The sequence below is a fragment of the Lucilia sericata genome, unplaced genomic scaffold (assembly GCF_015586225.1).
Source record: "Lucilia sericata isolate MDLA Ls3-8-SP2 unplaced genomic scaffold, ASM1558622v1 Contig001224F_arrow, whole genome shotgun sequence".
Taxonomy (NCBI): domain Eukaryota; kingdom Metazoa; phylum Arthropoda; class Insecta; order Diptera; family Calliphoridae; genus Lucilia; species Lucilia sericata.
This window is the reverse complement of record NW_023995184.1, coordinates 33344-55456: the sequence shown is the minus strand read 5'-3', so window position 1 is coordinate 55456 and position 22113 is coordinate 33344. Positions and strand designations below refer to the sequence as shown.

Genomic DNA, 22113 nt, shown 5'->3' with positions numbered 1-22113 from the left:
AATTCCAAAAGCAATAATTTCTATTTACTTTAAAACATTTCAGCAAAATCTGTTAAATTCTAAAACAAAATTATTCTTTTACTTTGTTTCCCTATTATAATTTAAATAATAGGATACGGTAACCCTACAAAACAACTCTCTTCACACTAAAATGCATCACTGCAAAAAATAAACAACAACAACTACAAAGAAGTTCCGTTAACTTTACGAGAAACTTGCGTCGCGGGAAATATAATTTTTTGCACAAGTAGTAAGGAATAAGAAATAATATTAATTTGGCAATAGTAATTGATTGAAAAAATAAAATGTCCACTTTTCACATCATTGAAGATGTACAAGAACAAACCAATAGTTGTAGCAGTAGTACACTCAATAATAATTCATCAGTGGTTAAGCATCAAATCGAAAAGAAACGAATAAGAACTATTGGAAATTTTAATTCTAATGGTACTCCGTTCACTACTACAGCTACAGCTTCCAGTGCTAAGTTTTCTGTGACATCAACGTCCGAAGGAAAAGCAGTTGTTTCTTCGCTTTCCATGTCCCTGGAACGTAAAGATTCCATACAGTATATGCCGAAAAAGATTGCTCCCTGTATAATACCTGCTGGTCAGAGTACAGTTATACATTTGGATAATTATACCCATTTTATGGCACAACGTGTTACCACCACTAAAACTGCCATAAAACGATCGGAAATTATCACAGAAGGACAGAGCCATTTAATCATTCCCAGCAGCAGCGGCAGCACGATATCTGAAAGCTATAGCAGTAATAGTGTTGGCGGTGTTGGTGTCGGCATTGTGGATGTTGATTTTAAAGTTTTATTAGGTGGTGTAAGTTCATCTTATCGCTGCAACAATAAAACTTTCAATATGAATAAACAAAAAATGCTGGGTAAGCATACTTTTTTGTGGTTTATTATTTCATAGCAATAAGTTCTGTGGAAATCGTGCAAAATTTATGTGTTTGCATTAGGGTGGTGCATGAAAACCTGTCTTTTAAGAAGCGCTAAATTTACTAAAAACTTGCCCATATAAAAAGATATCAATGGAATTGGAATAAGTTATGTTAATTTAGAATTAGTAAAAAAAATATTGCAGTCAAGAATTACAAAAAATCTTTAATACATGAATCCGTGTTCGGTGTTGTTACACTATTAACTTTTTTCGAAGAATGAATTCTTTTGCATTACATTCTTAATTCATTGGAATGTAATAACCCGTATTCATAAAATAATCAATGATTTTTTAGCAGTTTTTAAATAGTAGGTAGGTACAAAATTCCTGTAACAAACCGACAAAAACATAATCGTTTGTGAATATTGGATTAAGTTTTTAATTAATTATCATTTCCATTTTCCAAGCTATTATTTTAGCATACATATTTTTGACTTCTAATTTTCTTATATATCCCAGCAAAAAGTTACATGACAAAGATGTTGTTTAATCAGAGGCGCAAGTGATGACGAAGTGGTTCGATTTAGGTGAAACATGCATGATTTTAACATTAGCATGTCATTGGAGATCATGTGTTTATGCGAAAATTTTGAATAATTAAACCAATGCAAATTCGATGATTCGAAAACGATTTTTTAAAATATTTTTAAGGAAAACATTATAATAAATATGGGAAAATACACAAAATAATAATAATAATCAAAAATATTTCTAATAACACATAAATTTCCTTTGATTAAATTAACAATCTGAATTAATTTTTGAAGTTTTAAAGAAATTTTTTAACTGCGGAATAGGTTGAATTTAGGAAGGCGTTTAGAATGAGTTGTATTAGCACTGTTATTAACGAAGTCATGAAACATGCTTTCACTTTGCACTACTGCAAAATTTTTTTGCTGGGATTACATGTTAAATTGTTTACATTATAATAATACATTAAAGATTTCAAACTCCGTATTTCAAATCTATAAATAATTTAACGTATGTTTGTTAGTTTGTTTGTAACTTATAGACGACTAAACCACTGACTGTTGAAATAAAAATATATTAACTTTTTGTAGAAGTATGTCCATCGTTTTTACATATATTTAAGGAAATTTAAACATCCAGAGGGATACTATAAAGCAAATACTAAAATTCGTATATCTTGGAAACAACTCTAGGTAAAGTCTTGAAGCTTTGTACAAGTTATTTTCCTTTGGATGGACAATTATAAATGGGAGTCGTGATAGATCCCACAAAAAGAATATTGGGAAAAAATTGTATACCGTATACAGTGTCTCTCATAAGTATACGAATTTAATGTATTATGAAAACAGGCATCATTTTATAATAGATTTTGTGGAAAAAATAAATAAATAAATTTATTATGTAGTCCAGACTGTCCTTAAATTTTATATCACATTTAAAAAATGTAAAGAAAATAATTTACTTAAACTAATTTAGCTTTTTTTAAAAAAAGTGCAAAAAATAGCTTCACAAAAGTATTCGAATTTTTTGTATACATTATATTTAGATTAGCATTATGATGTAAAAATAAATGATTAAAATGAAATGAATATTTTGTATAGTAGCCTTTGTTTTTAAAAACAACTTCCAAGCGACGTGGGACCGTTTCTACCAATTTATGAAATAGTTCTGGCGTTATTATGTTCCATTCTTCATGCAAAGCAACCGTATGGTGGTTTTGGAGGATAATGAGTGATTTAAAAGTTGTTCTTGTAAATATAACCACAAATTTTCAATGGAGTTTAAGTCCAGACATTAACTCCATTGAAATTTGATGAAAGAAGATACTTAGTGTTGTAAATGATCAACATTTTCACGTACCAGGTAGTGTATTTTGGAACGTTTTTCTATTGAACAAGTAAGAGTGTTATATTCGGCTATGCCGAATCTTATATTCCCACCATCAAACCTCGTTTGACTCAAATGAAACTTACTTATGTCGAATTTCATCTATGTATATACTCGTATATTTAGGCCAGTTATAAGCGTTAAAGTAATTTTCTGAAGGGGACCTTGACAGAGCAACTTGGTTCCTTTACAGTTGGGTTTAAGTTAGATAATTCCAAGGCATCTCCAAGCTTTCGCCATATCATTTGACGACCGTCTGAGCCAAAAATATTATATTTGTTTTCATCGTCGAAGATAACCTCCTTCCAGAATCCAATATTCTTACTTATGAGTCTATTTGCGGAGTCAAGACACTTACCATCGATTAACTTCGATATGAGCGGTTTCCACCTTGGTACTTGACCATGCATATTATTGCTCCCTAGTACTTTGCGCACAATTTCGACACTAATTTTTATTCACAGGAATGTCCTGAGTTCGTTGTTAATTTTTGGAGCTGATAGATGAAGATTCCTTCGGTATTTCCTCAGTATTTCTATGTCGTGCTGTATTCACAACAGTTTTGGACGACTTGATAATGTTAAATCAAACATTTCCTATATGTATTTAATTGATCGGCCTTGATTTATTATACATATATAAATTAATTTTTTAATTTGAATTGATCAACTCTTTTTTAATTAATGGGCAATAAAACACGTGTTGAAGGATTCTAGAAGAGTTCTTAGAAAAAATTCGAATATTTTTGCGCAGTACCTGAAATGACCCCTTTTGAATTTTTTTCCATTTTTTGAAAACCATTAATAAGTTTTTATTACTTTTTTCTTGTATTTCGTTAAAATAATAAAAGTTAATAAAATTTCATTAAAAAAATTCAAATACTATTATTATTTTAAAAGTAGCATCATAAAATAACACAGTAATTCATAAAAAATAATAAATTCGAATATTTATGTGAGACACTGTATGTATTTATTTTAAATACATTATTACGATAAAGTCGGCGAAGTGCACTGGTTATTGCCTGTATTATATGTATGCAAGTAAATCTGATATCAATACAAAGTAAAGAACATAACAAGTAAGAAAGTATAGTCGGGCGTGGCCGACCATATGATACCCTACACCAGTTATGAATATTAAATGTGGTTTATTTTTCATAATAAAACATTTATCTTCAATATTCCCTTGTTCCGATACATTTAAGCAATTTATGGATGAAAAACAAATTTTCTGAAAGAGGCTTTATATGGGGGCTAGGGGCAAATATGTACCAAGCCCGATAAAATTTTGCGAATATATTTATATTTACATAATATTTTATTGTGGTGAATTTCATCGGGATATTTGTGTTTATAAGTTAATTTGGGACATTCAAGTAATTTTCTGAAGGGGACTTTGTACGGGAGCTAGGGTCAAATGGGGCCCGATCTTTATGAAATTTGGCAGGGTCATCAAGACTTCTATAAAACTTAGTTGTGCCGTAATCTATCGATATATCTGTATATTTAACATAATTATGAGCTCAGAAGCCCTTTTCGGGGGGTTCTGTTCTATGGGGGCTAGGTGAACTAATGGACCGATTTTAACCATTTTCAATAGGCTTCGTCAAATAAAACGTGCGTGCCAAATTTCATCCAATTATCTTGAAAATTGCGATCTGTACCTTGCGCACAAGGTTTATATGGACAGCCAGCCAGACGGACGGACGGACGGACATAGCTTAATCGACTCAGAAAACGATTCTAAGCCGATTGGTATACTTTAAGGTGGGTCTAGGACGAATATTTATGTATGTTACAAACATCAGCACAAATCCAATATACCCTCCCCACTAAAGTGGTGTAGGGTATAAAAATCAGTGTGATAAGGAGAATTTTATGAGCTTTGTTTTTGTTTCAGTTTTCTGCGTTTTAAGTTTGACTTTGGCAATAACACAGACCAAAAAAAAGTCAAAACCCAGAGACAAAAGTATACTCATGTTAAAATTTGGAACTTCTGCTTTACACCATATTTGATACCATATAAAAGCGAAAAGACACCTTCTTAAAAGCTGTTATGACGTCCGAAAGTCCAATCTGTTTAATTTATTTTAAAGGTTTGAATTTCTTTAACCATCTTTATCCTTCTTCGAGACATCTTAACTTAAAGCTTGAAACAACCATTTGGAGGTGTTTCTAGCAGAAAGAAATTATGAAAATTTCCATTTAATTTACTTTAAACCAAAACCACTTTACACTTTGGCAAACATTTTTCATCACAATACATTTGATTTTAATATTTTTTTTATTTTGTGACATTTTTCATTTATAACGAAAAGTCGGTAGAGAAAAGTTTAATTAAATTAGCTGAAAAAAGGTATTTATTAAAATTAAATCGTTTATATTAAGATTTGTAAGAAGAAAAATAATTTAAATAATAACCGAATAATAATAAAATTATCATTGTAGAAGGTTTTTGCTTCTACTTTGTTAGGGCTTTCTTAAGGCCCCAGATATCTTCGGGATCCAAACTTTCAATAATTCTGTCTGGCATGCTTTCGAGAAGTTTCCTATTTAAAATTGACAAAATTCGTCCATATATAAAGGAGTTATGAGCAAAAATCCGAGACAACCTCTGAAATTTTCATCAAAAAAATCCAATTTTGCATGCTTTGACAAAAAAGCAACAAAAACATTGCTTATTGGAATAAAACGTTTGGATGTGTGTTGGATTCATTGCTTTGCGTATATTGCTTCTGTTTTTTTTTGTGTTTTGTTTCATTTAGCGTATGGTAGAGTCGAGAAAAATGACATAAATTGAAATTTTATAAAATTAATCTTTTAAACACACTATGGTGAAGGGTATATAAGATTTGGAAAAAGGCAAATATAGACTTCTTACTTGTTATACCCTACACAACTTTAGTGGGGAGGGTATATTGGGTTTGTGCTGATGTTTGTAACGTACAATATTATTGGTACTATACCCACCAGCCTACTATGCTGAGGGAGAAAATGCTACACAAATAATACATCCCTATTTTAATGATATGAATAAGGGTGACGAACGTATGCATTTCCCGTATGAAAATTGTGATTTTCTAATAGATTTTGATGAAGGAAAATATACTGAACTACAACCTAGCTACTCGAAGAGAACAAAAGATTGGTCTATAATGAAAAGTTTACCATTTTTAATAACAGAAAAATCCCATAGATTTTATAGAGCATTTTATATACCTTTCTTAACCGATAATTACACGAAATATGGCAATTTTAATCTATTGAAAAGAAAGAAAATGAAACTTAAAATATACAAATCGGCTTAAAATAATTTTCTGAGTCGATTTAGCTATGTCCGTCTGTCCGTACGTCTGTCCGTCCGTCCGTCCGTCTGTCCGTCCGTCTGTAATCAAACTACAGGTCGCAATTTTGAAGATAATTCAATGAAATTTGGCACACGATCTTCTATGGTACCGGAGACGAAGCCTGTTGAAAAATGTTAACATCGGTCCATTATTTCGCCTAGCCCCCATACAACTGAACCGGACGAATAGGGCTTTTAAGTTCATAATTATGTTTAATATACTCGTATCTCGACGAAAAGCTGAAAAACCAAGTTCTATACTAGCCTTGATGACCCTCATGAATTTTAACCTTTTATTGGAGAAAATCGGTCAAAAATTCAATCCAATATTTAAAAATATTCTTGTTTAATTTTGTACATCAACTTATTAAATTTATACTCATTAAAACATATTCCATTTATTTTCAACTTCTATAGATTCTAAAGCTACCTCCACTAAAATAAGAGGACGCAAAAACTCATTAGCTTTGGAACATAAACAACAAAAAGAAATAAATAATATGACCGTTGAAAAAGCAGATAAGTCGGATAGCCCAACTGCATTAAAGTCGATATTAAAGAAACCAAAAACCACAAATCGACGCAGGAAAGTTATAAAACCACGAAAGCCTAGAACAACTAAAGTTAAAGGCAAGAATAATGCTGAAGAAACAAATATAAGCGAAGAAACAACATGTGCAGACGAAGTAGCAGATAAAACGGTAAGATTTTTTATAAAAATACAATTTTAGAAAGTTTATTTATCTTTTTCTTATTCATTAATTATTTTTCGTTTTTAGTCCTTGCCGCATATTACCCAGACCGATAATGACTCAAAAATTCTACAACCTTGTATCTATACATTACAAAGCAAAAAATGCCTTTCCGAAATGACATGTAAATTTTTACATTCCGATTTTCCTTGCAAATACTATTATCTCAATCTACAATGTCCAAAAGATTTCAAATGTCAATTTATGCACAATGGTCCGCTAGAGCCGAAATTAATGGAAGCATTACGTAGTCATATTTTAGATTTATTAACAACAAAACCATCGGCAGTAGAAACTCATTTTATAGAACAATTACATAGTATTGAAGATTTAACGCAAAGATTATTGGCTTTTGAAAAAAATCACGAACAACAGACGTGTGAGATTATCGAGGTGATGGACGATAACGATGAAGAACAGGTACTGGTCATAGATGAAAGCAGTGATGAGGTGCAAACTAATGTAAGTTTTTTTCATTTATTTTGATTCTATTTTTTGATTTTTTTATCCAGATAAAAGTTTCTTTAGATGGATACAATTTTTATTTAAAAACAACATCTGGATAAAATTTATATTTATCACGATAAATTTTTCTATATGAAAACTTTATCCAGATAAAATTTTGTATAAAAATATTTTGCTGCAATAATTTTTATATTAATAGTTTTTCCGGATAAAATATTCATACTTTACTTTCCGATCCGATTAATATTCTAGATCAGTTCTAGTACAGTTCTAGTTCAGTTCTAGTTCAGTTCTAGTTCAGTTCTAGTTCAGTTCTAGTTCAGTTCTAGATCAGTTCTAGTTCAGTTCTAATTCAGTTCTAGTTCAGTTCTAGTTCAGTTCTAGTTCAGTTCTAGTTCAGTTCTAGTTCAGTTCTAGTTCAGTTCTAGTTCAGTTCTAGTTCAGTTCTAGTTCAGTTCTAGTTCAGTTCTAGTTCAGTTCTAGTTCAGTTCTAGTTCAGTTCTAGTTCAGTTCTAGTTCAGTTCTAGTTCAGTTCTAGTTCAGTTCTAGTTCAGTTCTAGTTCAGTTCTAGTTCAGTTCTAGTTCAGTTCTAGTTCAGTTCTAGTTCAGTTCTAGTTCAGTTCTAGTTCAGTTCTAGTTCAGTTCTAGTTCAGTTCTAGTTCAGTTCTAGTTCAGTTCTAGTTCAGTTCAAGTTCAGTTCTAGTTCAGTTCTAGTTCAGTTCTAGTTCAGTTCTAGTTCAGTTCTAGTTCAGTTCTAGTTCAGTTCTAGTTCAGTTCTAGTTCAGTTCTAGTTCAGTTCTAGTTCAGTTCTAGTTCAGTTCTAGTTCAGTTCTAGTTCAGTTCTAGTTCAGTTCTAGTTCAGTTCTAGTTCAGTTCTAGTTCAGTTCTAGTTCAGTTCTAGTTCAGTTCTAGTTCAGTTCTAGTTCAGTTCTAGTTCAGTTCTAATTCAGTTCTAGTTCAGTTCTAGTTCAGTTCTAGTTCAGTTCTAGTTCAGTTCTAGTTCAGTTCTAGTTCAGTTCTTGTTCAGTTCTAGTTCAGTTCTAGTTCAGTTCTAGTTCAGTTCTAGTTCAGTTCTAGTTCAGTTCTAGTTCAGTTCTAGTTCAGTTCTAGTTCAGTTCTAGTTCAGTTCTAGTTCAGTTCTAGTTCAGTTCTAGTTCAGTTCTAGTTCAGTTCTAGTTCAGTTCTAGTTCAGTTCTAGTTCAGTTCTAGTTCAGTTCTAGTTCAGTTCTAGTTCAGTTCTAGTTCAGTTCTAGTTCAGTTCTAGTTCAGTTCTAGTTCAGTTCTAGTTCAGTTCTAGTTCAGTTCTAGTTCATTCTAGTTCAGTTCTAGTTCAGTTCTAGTTCAGTTCTAGTTCAGTTCTAGTTCAGTTCTAGTTCAGTTCTAGTTCAGTTCTAGTTCAGTTCTAGTCAGTTCTAGTTCAGTTCTAGTTCAGTTCTAGTTCAGTTCTAGTTCAGTTCTAGTTCAGTTCTAGTTCAGTTCTAGTTCAGTTCTAGTTCAGTTCTAGTTCAGTTCTAGTCAGTTCTAGTTCAGTTCTAGTTCAGTTCTAGTTCAGTTCTAGTTCAGTTCTAGTTCAGTTCTAGTTCAGTTCTAGTTCAGTTCTAGTTCAGTTCTAGTTCAGTTCTAGTTCAGTTCTAGTTCAGTTCTAGTTCAGTTCTAGTTCAGTTCTAGTTCAGTTCTAGTTCAGTTCTAGTTCAGTTCTAGTTCAGTTCTAGTTCAGTTCTAGTTCAGTTCTAGTTCAGTTCTAGTTCAGTTCTAGTTCAGTTCTAGTTCAGTTCTAGTTCAGTTCTAGTTCAGTTCTAGTTCAGTTCTAGTTCAGTTCTAGTTAGTTCTAGTTCAGTTCTAGTTCAGTTCTAGTTCAGTTCTAGTTCAGTTCTAGTTCAGTTCTAGTTCAGTTCTAGTTCAGTTCTAGTTCAGTTCTAGTTCAGTTCTAGTTCAGTTCTAGTTCAGTTCTAGTTCAGTTCTAGTTCAGTTCTAGTTCAGTTCTAGTTCAGTTCTAGTTCAGTTCTAGTTCAGTTCTAGTTCAGTTCTAGTTCAGTTCTAGTTCAGTTCTAGTTCAGTTCTAGTTCAGTTCTAGTTCAGTTCTAGTTCAGTTCTAGTTCAGTTCTAGTTCAGTTCTAGTTCAGTTCTAGTAACATAACATTTTTATTTAAAAGCATTTGGATAAATTTTCTTTCTATCTTTTTTCTATTTCTTCATTTGATTAAAAACTTTAACAAAACTTGACAATTTGCTTTATCATGACAAATATTTTTCTCTTATAAAAGCTTAAATGAAAACATGAGCGTATCTTTTGAAACCCACAATAAAAAATTTTGTATAATTTCCAGAATTTTACAGCTCCCCCAGCAACTTCTTTGCGCCTACATTCCAGTGAGGCTAATACTACTATCGCAATAACAACAGATAAATATGATACTATGTATCAAAATTTCAAAGAAACAAATACTATTATTGATGAAATTGATCTAAAATTACAAAATCTAAAGACCACCTCAAATATGACTCCGAACGAAAAAATTCATGAACTACAAAATATTTATGAACTTTTAAAAGAACAAGAAAAACGTTTGCCTATTTATGAAAATCTTAATACTAGTGCAACTAGTGCACAAATTTCAACAATGTATAACCAAATTACAAACAATTCAATAGAGATGTCGTCATTACAATCGAATCCACCAAATGAACAACAACATATCGTTTTAGTAAATCCCGAGATTGTAAATGAAATACAAATTTCAGAAGTACAAGAAAATTCAGAATTTGTTAATGGTATAAGATCTTCCGGAGAAAGCCAGGAAAATCACGAATTTAATAATGAAGATGTCCAAGATAATGTAATAACTATAACTGACGATAATGAAAGCTTAACTGCAGCTACTCTAAATGTACCACAAGAAAGTGGTATGGAATTTTTAAATAATGATAAGTTACCACAACAGGAGAATGATACAAATGGTAATAATGACATGATTAACATACCTCAAGAACAGGAGGTAAATGACAATAACATGTCAGCTAATTTGCAAAATGAAGATTTATCAATAAATACTGAAACTGTATTAAATAATACGGATATAATTGATAAAGATAATTTTGAAAAACCCACAGAAGAAGAAGTATACAATGATAAAAAAGTACTTAATGAAACAACAAATTCTATTTCTAACACTGAAATGAATGATAATAGTAATAAGGAAGAAGTACCCTTTGAAAGTGAACAATTTCAAGTTGCCCACCAACCTTCAATTGAAAATTTAGATACAAATAAATCCTTGGACTTGAATGATAATGAACAGCTGGAACAAAATATTGGACTTAATAATGCCTTTAAACAAAATAATGAAATTCTAGAATTAGCCATAACAATGGATGAGAAAGAAGTTATTGAGAGTCAAATTGAAGTACAAAGAAAAAATGAAGACGAAACCGAAGAGGAATCACCCCCATATGAACATATTTCTATAGCTAAACCAACTAAAGAAAGACGTTTAAGATCTCATACACAACAAGATAATGGAGAAACTTCAACTAATAGCAATAATGAAAAATCTTCTAAAACCAGTTTAGAGGTAACCAAACCTATAAAAACTCGACGTCTTAGATTACCTAAACCTAGTATAAAAACTAGTGAAAAGTCCAACAGTGAAGACTATCAAATAAATGCCGATATTATAAATAAACTTATAAATGCCCCAGAAAATTCTGAGACTTACGAAAACGCCGATAAAACAAAAACATTTTTGGAAGATGCGGAAATTCCCTTAACACAAAATGTTATATTAACAAAACGTTTTATGAAAAAGGCCAAAGCAAAACTTGAACAACAATCGCTACTTAATGAAACAATAGCAACAACATCACGCCTCCACAATACAGACAACGATGTAGAACTAAAAATGTTTGCTTTGCATAAAGGAGACAATCAAAACCTTAGTAGTATAGAAAACATAGATGTTACCCTGCTAACACAAACCTCGGAAGAGAGTTATACTTTAAATCCCTCACAGGATCCCTTAATTACCGACGATGTTTGTGATAATGCAACAAAATTAAATAATGAAATTCCCACCTCTAGTGACTGCTGTTACGATCATATAATTACACCCATTAGAAACAAAAAGAAAGCAAAATCTTCAGCAAACCTGGAAACTCCTGAAAATTCAACAAACACTCACACAAAACGTCGCATTTCTTTTGAAAATCCCTCATCCTCGCTTGCCGCCTCACCCTCGACTTATAAAGAACAATTCAATTTAGGTAATCCTCATGTTGTTCTAACTAAACTGAAACCTTCATATTTGCTGCAAACAACTTCAAAAGTTATACAGGCGGATAGTACCACTACGACCACTACTAATGTTAATCCAATTGTTACTTCTTCTACTTTATTAGCAGATGATAATAGACAGACAACACAGAAACGACGCAGTTTTACACCAGAATATGATTTGGATTCATCTCTGAAAGACAATAAATGTTTAAAAATTGATGTTGTCAAATCGAGGCGCAAAGTTAATTTCGACACTAGACAGCGAACGTATTCCGAACAGAGTAATACCTCAAAAGAGGAGAGGGGTGAGTTTAATTAATTACATAATCACTCTAATTACAAATGCATATGTTACATTTACAAATCTAGAATTGAACTCCAACTGACCTACAACTGAACTAGAACTGAACTAGAACTGAACTAGAACTAGAACTGAACTAGAACTGAACTAGAACTGAACTAGAACTGAACTAGAACTGAACTAGAACTGAACTAGAACTGAACTAGAACTGAACTAGAACTGAACTAGAACTGAACTAGAACTGAACTAGAACTGAACTAGAACTGAACTAGAACTGAACTAGAACTGAACTAGAACTGAACTAGAACTGAACTAGAACTGAACTAGAACTGAACTAGAACTGAACTAGAACTGAACTAGAACTGAACTAGAACTGAACTAGAACTGAACTAGAACTGAACTAGAACTGAACTAGAACTGAACTAGAACTGAACTAGAACTGAACTAGAACTGAACTAGAACTGAACTAGAACTGAACTAGAACTGAACTAGAACTGAACTAGAACTGAACTAGAACTGAACTAGAACTGAACTAGAACTGAACTAGAACTGAACTAGAACTGAACTAGAACTGAACTAGAACTGAACTAGAACTGAACTAGAACTGAACTAGAACTGAACTAGAACTGAACTAGAACTGAACTAGAACTGAACTAGAACTGAACTAGAACTGAACTAGAACTGAACTAGAACTGAACTAGAACTGAACTAGAACTGAACTAGAACTGAACTAGAACTGAACTAGAACTGAACTAGAACTGAACTAGAACTGAACTAGAACTGAACTAGAACTGAACTAGAACTGAACTAGAACTGAACTAGAACTGAACTAGAACTGAACTAGAACTGAACTAGAACTGAACTAGAACTGAACTAGAACTGAACTAGAACTGAACTAGAACTGAACTAGAACTGAACTAGAACTGAACTAGAACTGAACTAGAACTGAACTAGAACTGAACTAGAACTGAACTAGAACTGAACTAGAACTGAACTAGAACTGAACTAGAACTGAACTAGAACTAGAACTGAACTAGAACTGAACTAGAACTGAACTAGAACTGAACTAGAACTGAACTAGAACTAGAACTGAACTAGAACTGAACTAGAACTGAACTAGAACTGAACCAGAACTGAACCAGAACTGAACTAGAATTGAACTAGAATGGAACTTTAAAATTTCTTACTGTATTTTAACTCTAGTCACCCTTTCATTAATATTAAACCAAGTATTAAATATGTTATCCTAAAATAAAAATCATTGAAAAGAGATGTAAAAGCTTCACTTAATATTTATTTTTATTTTCTATTGAATTTCTATAAAAAATACATGTTTAAAGCATTTATATAAATACATGTATGTGTCTGTATTTACAATATTATTTAGATTTCGATACTGATTCAAGTGATGAAAAGCTAACTATAGTCGATACATTGCAAACATCAACGCCAACTGGCAATGAACGAAAACAAGCCATTGAGCCTGCTACTACAACCCATACAGTAGTAGTAACACATCATTCTCATCATCAGCATGTGCATAAAGAACAGGAGCAACAACAACAGGAAAATGAATCCGATTTACGTCAACAAATTGAAAATGTAAGCAATAAATCGGATTTACAGCTACAAATACAACAGCAGCAGGAGAAGCAACAAAAAGAAGTTGAAAAAATTACAACAGCCACCACCAGTTTCATCAGTGAAAATAGCAATAATTTGCCACATAAACAATACCAGCAGGGGAATGTCCCGGTGTTGGTGGAAAAGGAAGAGCAGTTGTTGCAACAAAAACAATCTGAAAATAAGTTAAAAGAGGAAGCACAAATTGCAATGGCTCGTAATCCATATGGTAATAACGAAAGCGACGGACAAACACAACATTCTTCGCCCTTTAAACCTATTGATGAGCCTGAAAAGCCAACTTCAAATGCAAGTGATAAATATTCTAAGGGTAAATTATAGTATTTTTTCTAAACATTTTTCAATTTCTTTCTTCGAAAGATGAAAATATAGAACAATTGCTTATAATTAAGAGGCTATAAAACGTGATAAATAGCAATTTTTATAAAATTTAAGATGTTACTTTTATAGTTTACTATTGTGCATGTTGAACCTTAATGCATTTTAAATTATGTTTTGTTATTCCTTTTTTTATTTCTTTAGAAAATTTTTCAGTGGAGATGAAGGAAAATGTTGAATATTCAACTTATTCTTCATTGTATAATAAGTTATCGGCACATTCAACAAAATGTCAAATAAATTTTGAAAATTCTTCTGTGAATATAACACCGATATCGTCGCCAACTTATGGCGATGATACTATTGCCAGTCCATCGCCAGTCAGGAGATCTTTTGAATTTCGTTTGGGTGGCGAAATCGATGGCCGTTTAACATATCCACCAATTCCTTATATTGTAAGTAAATTGATTTATATTACATATATTCATTTTTAAAAAGAATTGTGATATATTTTATTTTAAATTTATATTGGACAATTGAAAATTTTTCATAAATATTAATGATCGGATAGAGCTTTCTAAAAAAAATATAAATTTTCTAAAGCCCTCTATAAAAAAGCTATATTTAAAGGCTTTCTATAAAAAGAAACATTTTTGAAAGACATTTTCGAAAGCTTTCTATATAAAAAGAGAAATTTTCAAAAGCTTTCTATAAAAAATATACTTTTTCTACAGCTTTATATAAATACCCATTTTCAAAAGCTTTCTTTAAATAGAAACATGTTCAATATTATAAAATTTCAAAAGATTTGTATACATTTTTAAAAGATTTTAATAAAAAAATAAATACTCAAAAGTTTTTTAAAAAAGATGCATTTTAAAAGGTTTTTATAAAAAGATAAATTTTCAAAAGTTTTTTTATAAAAATATAAATTTTCAAAAGCTTTTTATAAAAAGATAAATTTTTAAAAGTTTTTTTATAAAAAGATAAATCGAAATCGAATCGAATCAAAAGCTTTCTACAAAAAATATAAATATTCAAAAGCTTTATTAAAAATATAAAAATTGAATAGCTTTTTATAAAAAAATAATTTTTAAAAGCTTTTTAAAAAATAATTTTTCGAAATTTGTCTATAAAAAACGAGAAATTCGAAAGCTTTTTATAAAAAGATACATTTTCAAAAGCTTTTTATAAAAACATAAATTTTCAAATGCTTTTTAGAAAAAATTTAAATTTTCAAAAGCTTTTTACAAGATACATTTTCAAAACCTTTTTATAAAAACATAAATTTTCAAATGCTTTTTAGAAAAAAGGTAAATTTTCAAAAGCTTTTTACAAATTTTCGAAAGCTTTCTGCAAAAATATAAATATTCAAAAGTTTTTTATAAAAAATAAATTTTCAAAAGCTTTTTAAAAAATAAAATTTCCAAAATTTTCTATAAAAAGACAAATTTTCGAAGATTTAATATAAAAACGAGAAATTCGAAAGTTTTCTAAAAATTGTAAATTTTCGATAGCTTTCTATAAAAAGAGAAGTTTTCAAAAAGTTTTCTATAAAAAAGAGAACATTTCAAAAGTTTTCTTTAGAAAGAAAACTTTTCAGAAAAGTCTGTCTAGAAAGAGAAGTTTTCGAAAGCTTTTTTAAAAGAAAAATTCTGTTAAAATAAATTTATAAAAATATAAATTATCAAAAGCTTTTTATAAAAGAAAAATGTTCAAAAACTTTTTATAAAAAGTAAAATTTTCAAAAACTTTTTATAAAAGTACATTTTCAAAAGCTAAATTTTCGAAAATTTTCTATAAGACGAGAATTTCAAAAGGTTTCTAAAAATTATAAATTTTCGAACGCTTTCTATAAAAAGACAAAATTCTTTATAAAAAGATTTCTAAAAACTTAAATTTTAAAAAAATTTAAATTAAAAAAAAAATTAATTTTCTATAAAAAAAGAGAAATTTTCGAAAAATTTTCTACAAAAAAGTGAAATTTTAAAAAAAATGTTCTGAAAAGATTTATTTATTCACCGAAAAATCTTTGAATCCGTATGTTAAATTTATATAATTTTCAAAAAACCTACTAAAATGTTCCTTGTTTTTAACAAATATTTTTTCAGTTACATGAAATTGATTTGGGAAGAGTTGACATAAACAAACCAATTTGCATTGATAAACTTAAGAAAACTTTACAATTAGATCCCAGAATATTTAGAACTCATGTGAAGGTAAAATAATCCCTCATTCATTAAAGTATTAAACAATAACACAACTCAACTGAACGTAATTATAAAATATACTCCAACATGTATTTCAGAAACAATTAATGACTTTGTGTAAACCAACTGGAAAAACATCGAATGCTTTGGTGTCTTTAACAACAAGCAATACCTCGAATTTATCACACGGTGGTGGTGCATCAGTAAATTTTGCGCAACCAACAAACACAACAATGGTTTCACCTTATGACCCAAGAAATCGTACACCTGCCCTAATGACAGACATAGCAACGCCAATAATGACGCCACAAACTGCACTAACTCCTTACAATAATATGAATGTGGTTGCGGCAACTTCGCCATCAGCATCATTAACATCATCGCCTTATATGAACACAGACATACCGAATGCCGTTCCTTTGGCTCTGCAATACCACAGCACAGCACAACCAATCTTACAGCCTCAACAGCAACAAACTCCAAATATGTTCCTTTATGGTTGCCTACAACGTTCGCCATGGTATCAGAGCCTGATGTCTACCATGAAAATTCAAATAAATCAATCAATATCACAACTGGTACGTGCCTTAAATAACTTTCATCGTGAACGTCTCTTAAATCCTGAAATGGTATTCGACGTATTCAAAATTGATTGTGCCGGTGAACTTTTGGAGATTATGCGTAATTTGGGTATATTTGTAGATGCAAATGGCATTATCAATGAACAGCGACATGTTCCTTCTTTTGGCGGCCGTTCTTGTTGTAATACGATGCCAGTTAATGCCACATATAGTTTTATACAGCAGGTCCTAACACCCAATACCCATTGCACTTCGATGACAACTGCATCATCGACCTATAATGCGGCAGGTGGTGCTGCTGCAGTTGGTTCGCTTAATGTCAATGAACCATTTGTTAGTTGTTATATTAAAGCACCAGAACCGCCAATACAAAAACATTCGGATGAATGTGGTGTAACAAGTCAGCATGGTCATCATGATGACCACAATAATAATAATAATACTAATAGTAGTGTTAGTAGTAATTGTAATAGATGTTGTAATAACACTAACAGTTGCTGTGACAATGGCAGCGGTGGCAACAACAACCAAAATAGTCATTATAATCAAAATAATAATAACAATAATAGACGCTTTGGCAATCAATTTAAGAAACCCTATGATAACAATTATAACAACAATAACGGCAGTAACAGCTATCAACCACGTTCCAATCAACGTTCATCTTATAGCAATAATCCTCGTTTTAATAAACCTGGTTTAAGTTCTCCTTCAAAATCCAACTCTTCGCCACCCAATTCTCCAAGAGGAAGAGGAGGAGGTGGTTTTGATAGTGGTAGTAGTTATGGTGGCGGTGGTCGTGGAGGACGTGGTGGTTTTAATAACAATCGTCGTTTTAATAATTTCAAGAACAAGGATAACAATTACGATAATAATGCTAGCTCTTCTTGGTCTTCATCTTCCGCCGCGGACAACAATGAAAATCGTTTTAATAAATTTCAAAATAATAATTCACCTCCTCGTTCTTCATCACCCATTTCATCTTTTCAATCGGGTTCGCCTCGTCCAGCAACAGCAGCTACTAAGTCTTCACCACCTCCTGTAGCTAAAAAGTCTTCAACTGATGAAGAATGTTGGGATTCTGATAACTGATTATTTGGTAAGTACATACATATAAATATATTGATTTAAAAAATATGCTCACAATATTGGCACTTTTGTTTATTGAAAACTTATCTACAAACAACAAGTAAGAAGTCTGTAGTCGCCTTTGCCGAATCATATATACCCTTCACCATAGTGTGTTATAAAAAGTTTAATTTTATAAAATTTCAATTTATTTAATTTTTCCCGACATTAGCAATAGTAAAACAAAACAAACAACAAGAAAGGCATGAAGGTGAAGGGTATAGTTATTTGTTAGCTAAGGCAAGAACTATAATTGTTATATTATCCATTAGACTATAAGATTAGAGAATATATAGAAAACAAAGACATTTCTTAAATTACACTATGAGACCTGTGAAGGTCTCAGCTTCCACTCAAGATTTTGGAGATTTTTGGGAAATTTCAATAAAATAATGTTGTTCTTCTTGTGCAAAAATAATTAATGAATTTGGTGCAAGGAACGTTCTGTAAAACTATGCTTATCGTCTTCGTAATGATATCGAAAATAACAGTTTTGAACTGGTTTCGGAACCGTTCAACGTATGTATATTGATTCGATAACGTGATAGGGTGACCGATTTTAGAAAAAATAATAGAAGTGGTTGTTTGGTTAGTTAGTTAGTTTGTTAGTTAGTTAGTAGTAAGTAAGTTAGTTAGTTAGTTAGTTAGTTAGTTAGTTAGTTAGTTAGTTAGGTAGTTAGTTAGTTAGTTAGTTAGTTAGTTAGTTAGTTAGTAGTTAGTAGTTAGTTAGTTAGTTAGTTAGTTAGTAGTTAGTTAGTTAGTTAGTTAGTTAGTTAGTTAGTTAGTTAGTTACTTAGTTAGTTAGTTAGTTAGTAGTTAGTTAGTTAGTTAGTTAGTTAGTTAGTTAGTTAGTTAGTTAGTTAGTTAGTTAGTTAGTTAGTTAGTTAGTTAGTTAGTTAGTTAGTTAGTTAGTTAGTTAGTTAGTTAGTTAGTTAGTTAGTTAGTTAGTTAGTTAGTTAGTTAGTTAGTTAGTTAGTTAGTTAGTTAGTTAGTTAGTTAGTTAGTAGTTAGTTAGTAGTTAGTGTAGTTAGTTAGTTAGTAGTTAGTTAGTTAGTTAGTTAGTTAGTTAGTTAGTTAGTTAGTTAGTTAGTTAGTTAGTTAGTAGTAGTTAGTTAGTTAGTTAGTTAGTAGTTAGTTAGTTAGTTAGTTAGTAGTTAGTTAGTTAGTTAGTTAGTTAGTTAGTAGTTAGTTAGTTAGTTAGTAGTTAGTAGTTAGTTAGTTAGTTAGTAGTTAGTTAGTTAGTTAGTTAGTTAGTTAGTTTCGGAACCGTTCAACGTATGTATATTAATTCGATAACGTGATAGGGTGACCGATTTTAGAAAAAATAATAGAAGTGGTTGTTTGGTTAGTTAGTTAGTTTGTTAGTTAGTTAGTAAGTAAGTAAGTTAGTTAGTTAGTTAGTTAGTTAGTAGTTAGTTAGTTAGTAGTTAGTTAGTTAGTTAGTTAGTTAGTTAGTTAGTTAGTAGTTAGTTAGTTAGTTAGTTAGTTAGTTAGTTAGTTAGTTAGTTAGTTAGTAGTTAGTTAGTTAGTTAGTTAGTTAGTTAGTTAGTTAGTTAGTTAGTTAGTTAGTTAGTTAGTTAGTTAGTTAGTAGTTAGTTAGTTAGTTAGTTAGTTAGTTAGTTAGTTAGTTAGTTAGTTAGTTAGTTAGTTAGTTAGTTAGTTAGTTAGTTAGTTAGTTAGTTAGTTAGTTAGTTAGTTAGTTAGTTAGTTAGTTAGTTAGTTAGTTAGTTAGTTAGTTAGTTAGTTAGTTAGTTAGTTAGTTAGTTAGTTAGTTAGTTAGTTAGTTAGTTAGTTAGTTAGTTAGTTAGTTAGTTAGTTAGTAGTTAGTTAGTTAGTTAGTTAGTTAGTTAGTTAGTTAGTTAGTTAGTTAGTTAGTTAGTTAGTTAGTTAGTTAGTAGTTAGTTAGTTAGTTAGTTAGTTAGTTAGTTAGTTAGTTAGTTAGTTAGTTAGTTAGTTAGTTAGTTAGTTAGTTAGTTAGTTAGTTAGTTAGTTAGTTAGTTAGTTAGTTAGTTAGTTAGTTAGTTAGTTAGTTAGTTAGTTAGTTAGTTAGTTAGTTAGTTAGTTAGTTAGTTAGTTAGTTAGTTAGTTAGTTAGTTAGTTAGTTAGTTAGTTAGTTAGTAGTTAGTTAGTTAGTTAGTAGTTAGTTAGTTAGTTAGTTAGTTAGTTAGTTAGTTAGTAGTTAGTTAGTTAGTTAGTTAGTTAGTTAGTTAGTAGTTAGTTAGTAGTAGTTAGTTAGTTAGTTAGTTAGTTAGTTAGTTAGTTAGTTAGTTAGTTAGTTAGTAGTTAGTTAGTTAGTTAGTTAGTTAGTAGTTAGTTAGTAGTTAGTTAGTTAGTTAGTTAGTTAGTAGTAGTTAGTTAGTTAGTTAGTTAGTTAGTTAGTTAGTGCAAGGTGGATGTAAGCCTTGCCTATGTCTCTGGGGGAATCGAACCCACAACCTCCAGTCTGACTGGCTAGATCACTAACTACTAACAACTTAAATTTTTGGAAAGTGCTATTCACTTTTACAATTCCCATAGTTCTCTTTCGAAGAAAAGAACTTTCGCTTGATAGAGAGGGAGCGATATGATTTGTTCAATCAAATAAAAGCTAAAAAGGAAGAATAGCAGATTTGAGACGCGACAGAGGAGGAAATTAAATATTTATATGTATTCAAGTTCTGACCACTCTACGCTTAGGGATATCAAGATGACCTATTGAAGCCTTCATCAAACATATTCCATGAAGAAATATGTTATAACGTTGAAAAGGACGACAGTTTAAGTATTAAATAGTTAACTAAAACAGGATTTGGAGAGGGGAGATACTGGACAAGAAAGAATAAATTAAAATACATACCTAACAAATTGAAGAACAAGTAAATTTGGTTATACAATCTCCAACAGATTAGTGACGATATGGACATAACTCTACAATTCTTACTTTCTGGAGGCTAATCATTGAATACATTGGAGATAAAAGGTTTTATCTGCGGTAAATTTGTGTCAAACTTTAGATTAAGACATACTAAAGATGGAAGCAAATATAAAGTCGACATGTTGGACTTCAAAATGACATAACAGTTCTTACAAACAAATATATCTTCGAGCAGTTATAACGTTTCAAATAAGGACAAATACAGGGATCTTTCAAATTGTAGGACTCTAATATCTCGAAAGCCTTATAAGATATATACATTCTGAGGCCAGATTTGTTGGCAATGAAAACTATGACATTGAACAGTAGTTTCATGGAGTTTTACAATATATCCATTCGACATAAATAATGTTTATAAACTATAAAGGATTTTGGGAGAGAAGAGTATTGACAATGATTCTACTAATAATAAAAGCGATGACATTGGACAATAATTTGCTGATAAAACATGGAGTTTTAAGGATTTATGAATTACAGAATTTATTAAGTGATTAAGTGAACTATCATGAAAAAAGTATAAAAAAAAACTAAAAAAAATTTATTTCGAAAAAATCTACTAAAAATTCCAAAAAAAAAAGAAATTTAACTTTCTCTTGTCTATGTGTGTGTGTTTATGTGAAAATATTGTGAGCCTTACAAGTTTAAAACTGCCGTAAAAGAAATATGAATTCAATTTCATTTCAGATGCTGATGCTGATGTAATTTAATCTACAAATTTGAAAAATTCTGTGGATTCAACAAAATGAATAAAAAGTTTTAAGTTTCAATGAATTAAATAATAATTTCATTTTTATAACTAAAAATATATCTAAGTATTACTTTTAATTTAATGGAAAAAGTAAACTAATTTCAATGTATAACGTGCTGGTACGTTACTTTAAAATGAAATAACTTATTTCCTGTTTATTTTTTTCTTATTTATTATTTTAATATATATTTACTTTTAAATTAAATTAACAAAAAAAGAAGTCATAGTAGTAGCAGTTACTATTTCTTCTTTTAATCATATTTAAATGAGAATTTTTGTGAACTAAAAGTAACTATTTTCTTTTTGTTATACTTAAAATATAATGCATTTGAATAAAGCGACATTTTTTTAAAGTTTGTTTAAAAAACCTAAAAAACAACAACTTGTTTTTCTTTTATATTTGAATATTCATATAAAATTAATCATACAATTTAAGTTTGTTGTGTATATAGTAAAACTCTCATAGACTTGACCTGTGTTCTCATATTTTTTTTTTTTTTTTGGTTTGCAAAAAAAGTTAAATTCTTGCTTTTCTTTTTATATTCTGCATTTTATTCTACAAAGTTACAATTCAGCATATTTTTGTGTTGGTGAAATGTTTACATTTTTTTTTGA

At 30.3% G+C, this 22113-nt stretch overlaps 1 protein-coding gene across 3 annotated transcripts; it reads left to right on the top strand.

Annotated features, from left to right (window-relative positions):
- Positions 1–179: 179 nt before the first annotated feature.
- LOC119610539 (inner centromere protein A-like) lies at positions 180–21853 on the top strand. 3 transcript variants are annotated; one of them, XM_037965800.1, is made up of 10 exons: positions 180–897; positions 6582–6865; positions 6944–7378; positions 9709–11641; positions 11780–11959; positions 13343–13909; positions 14122–14372; positions 16029–16136; positions 16226–17807; positions 21435–21853. In XM_037965800.1, exons 1-9 carry the CDS (start codon positions 306–308, stop codon positions 17798–17800), a joined length of 5925 nt encoding a protein of 1974 aa, XP_037821728.1. In that variant the 5' UTR covers positions 180–305; the 3' UTR covers positions 17801–17807; positions 21435–21853. The 3 variants fall into 3 exon arrangements, with proteins under 3 accessions (XP_037821728.1, XP_037821727.1, XP_037821726.1); XM_037965799.1 differs by having other exon boundaries at positions 11777–11959; XM_037965798.1 differs by having other exon boundaries at positions 9709–11959; positions 21435–21852.
- Positions 21854–22113: the final 260 nt, after the last annotated feature.

Coding starts and splice junctions, on each gene's coding strand:
- LOC119610539 (XM_037965798.1), top strand. CDS start 306: ATGTCCACTTTTCACATCATTGAAGATGTACAAGAACAAACCAATAGT. Junction 11,960..13,342: donor TACCTCAAAAGAGGAGAGGG/GTGAGTTTAATT, acceptor AATATTATTTAG/ATTTCGATACTGATTCAAGT. Junction 13,910..14,121: donor AAGTGATAAATATTCTAAGG/GTAAATTATAGT, acceptor TTATTTCTTTAG/AAAATTTTTCAGTGGAGATG.